General features: G+C 46.7%; 2 protein-coding genes across 2 annotated transcripts; both read left to right on the forward strand.

Annotated features, from left to right (window-relative positions):
* The first annotated feature begins 784 nt into the window (after positions 1–784).
* On the forward strand, positions 785–1,369 carry LOC138355189 (uncharacterized). The gene has a single exon (XM_069310043.1). It carries the CDS (start codon positions 785–787, stop codon positions 1,367–1,369), a length of 585 nt encoding a protein of 194 aa, XP_069166144.1.
* A 6,106-nt stretch (positions 1,370–7,475) lies between these two features.
* On the forward strand, positions 7,476–7,931 carry LOC138355190 (S-adenosylmethionine synthase-like). Its single transcript, XM_069310044.1, has 2 exons — positions 7,476–7,604; positions 7,737–7,931. Exons 1-2 carry the CDS (start codon positions 7,476–7,478, stop codon positions 7,929–7,931), a joined length of 324 nt encoding a protein of 107 aa, XP_069166145.1.
* Positions 7,932–8,234: the final 303 nt, after the last annotated feature.

Below are 8,234 nucleotides of genomic sequence, written 5' to 3' on the forward strand. Positions count from 1 at the left end.
CCTTTGATAAAATAAAACAGGCCATTGAACTCCTTGGAAGGAAATGTATTGAGCTCGGTTTCACTCTCTCCACAAACAAGACAAAAGCATACTCCCATCACAAGCGGAGAGAAAATGAAGAACTGCAAATTAATGGTGTAACACTTGAATGGGTTGACCACTATCGGTACCTTGGCGTCACTGTCGGCTCAAACAAGGGAAAGAAAGAGGAGCTCAATCAACTCATAGGAACATGCAAAAGTCGACTCAGGGAACTGAAACTGAAAGCTATGACCTGGAATGATGGCTATGGAGCCTCTATTGCTGTACTTAAAATGATGTACACAGACTATGTATGCTCCGTCATTGACAATGCAGCACCTGTTTTATGTACTTATTCACAAAGCGATATGAATAGGCTAGAAAGCATACAGGATGAAGCCATTTCAATCATTCTTGGAGTTCCAAAGAAAAAAACTGTTGAAATGTCCAATCTACAAAAAGAGTTATCCCTTCCCAATATTAAAGAAAGAATTGTGGAACTGAATGCTAATCTTGCAATTAAGATTGCCAGAGATCCCCATTATAATGACATGGCTAAAAAAAATTGAGCTCTGTGCTACTTTCAGGGGGAAACAAGAGAAGCAAAAAATTGCATCACAGAGCAGTCTGCTACCTTGAAGATCTTCACCTGCTTCAACAAGCTCGTGAGCTCATGCCTGTAGAATGATTACCTCCCTGGGTGGATCCCCTGAATGACTTGTGCAGGATTATCATCAATGATATGGTAAAGAAAAAAAACAACATGGTACCCCAAGAATTGAGCCACAAGTATCTTAAGGAAATTTATAATGAAACTGGAGATGAACTAGATCAAATCTTCACTGATGGGTCATCTAATCCTATTAATGGCCGGGCGGTTGCAGCATACACGGTAATTAAGAAGGATGATGTATTTTTTCCACCAAAAACTGAGGAAAAAGCGCGCATTGAGAACTATACCTCTTCAACACAAGCAGAGTTAACTGCCATTGCTATGGCGTTAAGATATATTATTGAACAGAATACTACTGGTGCAGTGATTTGCACCGATTCGAGAGCAGCACTGCAAAGCCTAAATAAAGATCGGGGCGAGAATCTTGCAATAGTCGCTGAAATTAAGAAAGTTGTGAAGGTACTAACCAACCAGGGAAGAGTTGTCAAGTTCCTGTGGATTCCCTCCCATGTTGGAATCTATGGAAATAAACACGCAGATGTGTTGGCAGCTGAAGGTGCTGAGGGAGACCATATTGAATACTTCATACCCAAGACTCTTCTAGAAATTAGAAGTATTATTAGGGAACATCATCGTCATCTCAATCATTATGAACAAAAAAAAAGAATGTGGTAATTGCGGGAGAGAATCAATAATAGAGAAAAAACGTCCTTGGATACAAATGTCCACACGTACAGCAGCTTTTTGTTAACAACATATAATAAGGATGATTTATAATGTATCTTATCTACCATTTGACAGAGGCTGTTTACCTTGCAGACCGGCTGGAAATATATGAATTGAATTTCAAATTTATTGTTCCTTCTATTACATTTTTATATATGACAATTATATAACTATAATAAATACTTCTATAATTATTGACACAATATTATTATCCCTTTCACCAGATGGAATTATGTTCATTAAGAGTTAATGATTACAGGTTACAAAATTATACATTCACTCTTCCAATTAGAGTGAGTAATAATGGTTTTAATGGTTTATAATCATTTCAAAATAAAATAAATGATCTGTTACGGCCCTCTCGGGACGCAACGGGGTTCTTACTCTGATGTAGTTAGAGGAAGATATATATCCGGCCCCAAGCCAGTAGAGGCTATCAAGGGATGCGATCCGTGACGCAAGTAACTTAAAGGGAGTAGGGAAAGAAAGGTAAGAACTTAATATAATATAATATAACCTTCACCATTTAAATATATAAAAGTAAAACGTACACAAGGGGGAAGGGTATTAACACTTTACAAAGGGGATCAACACTGTAGTCTTCTGCTGGAGACTATGGATCCTCGAAGCTAGGTGCTGAGTCCGCGGTGCTTTCTTCGTGGCCTCCAGACGTGTCCTCGGAGAACGCCGAGCCTACCCTGGCCACAGGTCAGCCACAACACAGGTCCACTGGGGGCACCGTCGTGGAGGCCGTCAACCACACGTCCAGCAGGTCTGCTGGCAGGTACTGAGCCACCAAGGCTGGTACGGCCACTCCACGAACGATATAAGGGGTACGCCCTAGACAGGAGTCTCGTGTGATATCACCAATCACCCTCCTGTCCTCAATACCCCAGTGGATTATCGTCTCCAACCGTCGGTCCCGGGTAAATCCTTCCACTGCCACTCCACTGGCAGGCTTAACACACCACAGTGTTCTTCCGGGGGGGACGACGTCACGACAGCTGCAGCAAACTTCACTGTATGGAGACTGGCTGCCTCGGGTAGACTCACTCCACCTTCAACACAGTGGTCCCAGGTCGGCTCTGTAAGCAGACACGTCATTAATAACCGGGACACTAATACACCACACTCACAGGCTCAGATACAAACGCCCGACATATCCACTCCATAGATGGCGCTGTCGTCGGAGCACCACCTCACCAGAGGTCAGGAGCGGCGGTGTTGAGCGCTGAACCAGACTGGAAACTGGTCCTCGAGGCCAGTACACGCTGTCCTCACTAGGTGTCGTCGTCCGTTTGGCGGGGGTTTCGGGAGCCGACCCACAGATGGCGTAGTGGTTACTGCTCCTTGCTTGGATGCTGGATCCGGGTTCGTAACACCTCCCCACCAAAAAGAATTTGGTTTGGGGTTCTATAAAAAACACAAACCAAATTAGCAGGGCGACACAACTCCAAATGGACTTACTTATACTATGAACTGGAGTGATGAGGCTGTCTTGTCCACAGAACTTTTTACCGAGAAACTCTGGCACAAAGAGAGCTTGAAAATGGAAGGCAATGATCTGCCTGACGTAATCTTCCACACCTCCTCTGCGATGGCAAACAGGGGCATCATCTCACATCTCTCGAGTAAGGATTGGTTTCGACACGATCTGGGGTGACTCGACACATCCTTATGTCGTGGCACCGATGATGGCTGACCACAGACGGTATTTCTAGTACCGATCCGGTGGTCCTTCAGGGAGACAGGAACCTGGAATACAGGGGTCAGATAATTCAGAGTGATCGCGACAGTGGGTAAGTCAATACTTACGGCATACCCTACTAGGTCCACTCCTAGTCTCAACGGGGCTGTTTGTATGTCGCAGATGGCATTCACTCTGCCACCGTCAGGTCGACCAACGTTCCGCATAACGCTGTGTTGAGGCTCAGCAGTCACGCGGGGGTGTCAACCTGTCGGAAACAGTCACTCACATTATCACATGTCGTACCTCCTGTATCATCTATTACCTCCCAGGTCCCTTCTTCAACTGCAACACTTGCAGTACAACTCTCCAATCCCTGGGACCTCTGCGCGATGTTCATGGGAGCCATCATTCGTCGGGTCGTCCACTGATCCTTACTGAGAACACAGAGACTACATAGGAGAATAAAACAAAATATCGCTAAGAAACATGAGGCCAATTGAGGGATAAGTTTCCTGAGCTTGTCATGTCCATAGCCGGCCACATCCACACGCCTGGCTTGGACCGAAGAGGGCACTAGACCTTTTGAACACACCGCACCTACCTCTGACGTCTGGGGAATCTCTGGCTGGTTCACTACATGCTGTAACTTGCCATACCGCAAGCACACATCCGCCTTCGCTCCAGACTCGTTGGTATCCGTGGGTGCCCGCACACAAGGCCTCTCTTCTTGCTCAGGTACCTCTGCCTTCTTAACTTCATGTTCCTCGTCGAGAGAATCAGGAGACACTGCTAGATCGTTCTCAATCTGTAGGCGAGAGGACAAATTAAACATAGTTACATCCGGGTCTGTCTTTACCTGGACATTACCATTGCCTGTTACCTCAGACCTTGATGTTCTGACAGACTCGTCCGCTATCTTGGGATGATTGGTGCTCCAATCGGTCACCAGGTCGTTGGCTAGTACCACGTCAATCCCAGCCACAGGGAGGGTATCGACTACTGCCAACTCACATGTGCCGCTGAAATAAGGCGAGTCAAGATGTACTGGCACTAAGGGGGCGATGTACTGCGTCCTAGGAAACCCAACCAGGATAACCTCTGGTCTCCCATCCACACTTACTCCCTCGGGTAACGAGCTCTTCACGATCAGGGACTGGGCTGCTCCACTATCTCTGAGCACTACAATTGATCTACCAGTATGATCACTCGTTACATACCCGGTTGAAGTGTGAGGGGCCAACAAACTTGGTCCTTCCTGTGTCGTCGTAGACTGGTTTCCTACTGGTGATGTAACACAGCTCATCAACATCACCTCCCTTCGTGCGCTGCCACCTCTTCTGCCTCGGCACCTAGCAGCTATGTGTCCCTTCTGCCCACAAGTCCAGCACACCATGTTCCTCCTCGGACTACGGTGTTTCGGACTACTAGGACTTGTTCTTCGAGGGCTACTTGGGGGCGTCTTCTTAGCGCTTCGTGGGACGGGTCTTTCTTCTTCGTCGTGAGGTCTGTCAAACCGGCGCTGGTAATTCCTCGGGACGTACTTAGACGGCCTATGAGTCAGGATATACTCTTCAGCCATGGTGGCTGCTGCACTCAAGGTCTCTACCTGCTGTTCCTCTAGGTACGTCTTGAGGTCTCCAGATAAACAATCCTTGAAGTCCTCGAGGCAGAATCAGCTGCTCGAGGTCTGCCTTGGTCTCCACTTTCCGAGAGGCACACCATTCTTGAAAAAGTCGCTCCTTGATGGTGGCGAATTCGGTGAAAGTGTGCTCTGAGGTCTTCTTCAGGTTTCTGAACTTTTGCCTATATGCCTCAGGTACCAATTGGTACGCCATGAGCACCACTTTCCTTCACCATATCGTAATCGCCGGAGTCGTCAAGGGATAACGTAGAGTAGGCGATTTGGGCCTTCCCAGTCAAGACTGACTGTATCATGATGGCCCAATTCTCCCTTGGCCACTCCAAAGAGGCAGCGACTTTCTCGAAGGCTGCGAAGAACTTCGAAACTTCTCTCTCGTTGAATTTGGGGACCATTTTGATATTCCTTACCGGATCGAAACCGCTTACTCCAGTTTGTCTCTGTCCAGCGCCTAATCGTAATACTTCTAGTTCATGTTGTCTCTGTCTTTCTTCTCTCTCTCTTTCTCGTTCTTCTCTCTCTCTTTCTCGTTCTTCTCTCTCTCGTCTCTCTTCTCTTTCTCGTTCTCTTTCTCGTTCTTCTCTCTCTCTTTCTCGGTCTTCTCTCTCTCTTTCGCGTTCTAATTCTAAACGCCTCATCGCCAATTCTTTATCTTGTCTTTCTCTTTCCATTTCTAATTTCTTCCACTCTATTTCTCGATTAATTTCCAAGGCACGCATTTTGACAGTTAGCAAGCTTATATTCAGCTCACCTGCATCACTGTCAACGTCGCTGCCCTTATCTTCCTTTTCCATGGAAGCTATCTCCTCACCTTCCCTTGTACTAGGAGTTTCGCCTTCCTGTTTCTCTTCTGCCTTCAGGTGCCGGTGAACCTTGGACAAGATCTCCACACGGGAATCACTGGCACGGATCTTGATCTCCAGGTAGGCGCTCACTAGTACAAGCTCTGGTTTGCTCAGATACTTTAATCTGGCAAGACAGTCCACTCTATTCAGAAAAGCCTGAACATCGTCCAGATCATCGATGGTAGCCTTTTCTGCCATTGTCACAGATGGAACACTCAACTAGCACTTAACACACCGAGCACTGTTCTACGCCAATACTGCACTTTATCGCACCAAACACTGCACTTGCCAATATTGCACATAATCACTTCGGGCTCCACACTACCCAATATTGCACTGAGTCCAGCGAACACCTTCGCTCTACAATATTGCACTGAATCACTGAGCACCGGCACTAGTCAATATTGCACTTAATCGCTTAATCACAGCGAGCACCGCACTGCACAATATCGCACTTAGTCACTCTGAGCACCGCACAGGACGTATAACGTCACAATCGTCACAGGGGGAATTATATTACAGGGATTACGCCACTTCACCACCCCTGTCAAACATACTTAACAAGGGGACGGATCCCGCTGGGGATGCCAATTATGTTACGGCCCTCTCGGGACGCAACGGGGTTCTTACTCTGATGTAGTTAGAGGAAGATATATATCCGGCCCCAAGCCAGTAGAGGCTATCAAGGGATGCGATCCGTGACGCAAGTAACTTAAAGGGAGTAGGGAAAGAAAGGTAAGAACTTAATATAATATAATATAACCTTCACCATTTAAATATATAAAAGTAAAACGTACACAAGGGGGAAGGGTATTAACACTTTACAAAGGGGATCAACACTGTAGTCTTCTGCTGGAGACTATGGATCCTCGAAGCTAGGTGCTGAGTCCGCGGTGCTTTCTTCGTGGCCTCCAGGACGTGTCCTCGGAGAACGCCGAGCCTACCCTGGCCACAGGTCAGCCACAACACAGGTCCACTGGGGGCACCGTCGTGGAGGGCCGTCAACCACACGTCCAGCAGGTCTGCTGGCAGGTACTGAGCCACCAAGGCTGGTACGGCCACTCCACCAACGATATAAGGGTACGCCCTAGACAGGAGTCTCGTGTGATATCACCAATCACCCTCCTGTCCCTCAATACCCCAGTGGATTATCGTCTCCAACCGTCGGTCCCGGGTAAATCCTTCCACTGCCACTCCACTGGCAGGCTTAACACACCACAGTGTTCTTCCGGGGGGGGACGACGTCACGACAGCTGCAGCAAAACTTCACTGTATGGAGACTGGCTGCCTCGGGTAGACTCACTCCACCTTCAACACAGTGGTCCCAGGTCGGCTCTGTAAGCAGACACGTCATTAATAACCGGGACACTAATACACCACACTCACAGGCTCAGATACAAACGCCCCGACATATCCACTCCATAGATGGCGCTGTCGTCGGAGCACCACCTCACCAGAGGTCAGGAGCGGCGGTGTTGAGCGCTGAACCAGACTGGAAACTGGTCCTCGAGGCCAGTACACGCTGTCCTCACTAGGTGTCGTCGTCCGTTTGGCGGGGGTTTCGGGAGCCGACCCACAGATGGCGTAGTGGTTACTGCTCCTTGCTTGGATGCTGGATCCGGGTTCGTAACATGATCCATATTCTTTTTTGACAGTTTTGTTATAAGACAGAGCAGCTGCACACTTGCTTACAGTTGCTCAGTTGGTCTCTATCCACGTGACCAGGTTAGCGTTCTCTCTCTCTCTTCACACAACTAGGTCAATGTTTTTAATAATATTCCTTTACATAACGGATTTTTATTTAGTTAAATTTAGCCAAGGAAACCTGGTCCCAAATTCAAGAAGTAACATTTTCGTTCCCCAGGAAAGTGCGCTGAGAGCATGGATGGAGATCATGAGACGTTCCTCTTCACCAGTGAGAGTGTAGGCGAAGGCCACCCCGACAAAATTTGCGATCAGATCAGCGACGCAGTGCTTGATGCCCATCTTAGCCAGGACCCTGACGCCAAAGTTGCTTGTGAAACCTGTACCAAAACTGGTATGAATCCTGATCTGTGGGGAGATTACGTCCAAGGCCCAAGTTGATTATCAACAAATTGTGCGAGATATTGTTAAGAAAATTGGTTTTGATGATCACGAAAGGGCTTTGACTACAAGACCTGCAATATTCTTCTGGCCCTGGAGCAAAAGTGTGCGGATATTGCTAATGGTGTACACATTGGGCGCAGTGATCACATCATTGGTTCAGGGGACCAGGGACTGATGTTTGGTTATGCCACTGATGAGACTGATGAGTGCATGCCCTTAACTATTCAGATTTACTTCGAGATGATATAAGTTCCTTTGTATCACGTCTTACAACTAATCTCCCACCGCCAGTAGGAACTAATTTCTTTAATTTGATTCTAAAAAAAAACTAAATCATCAGTTTAATATACATATATCCCCCTACCACGTATCAATCATGTTATTATATATATATATTTTGTAATTGTATCAAATGTTTTTTATATTCTTTATATGTTGAATCTAATAATTTCTTTCCTTTTTTCGTATATGTTCCATTCTGAAATTCTTCAAGACCTTTTTTAATACTATATTTAGTCTTATGAGCTGTTTTGTGAAGAGCATGATGAAAGG

Source organism: Procambarus clarkii, chromosome 66, assembly GCF_040958095.1.
Source record: "Procambarus clarkii isolate CNS0578487 chromosome 66, FALCON_Pclarkii_2.0, whole genome shotgun sequence".
Taxonomy (NCBI): Eukaryota; Metazoa; Arthropoda; class Malacostraca; order Decapoda; family Cambaridae; genus Procambarus; species Procambarus clarkii.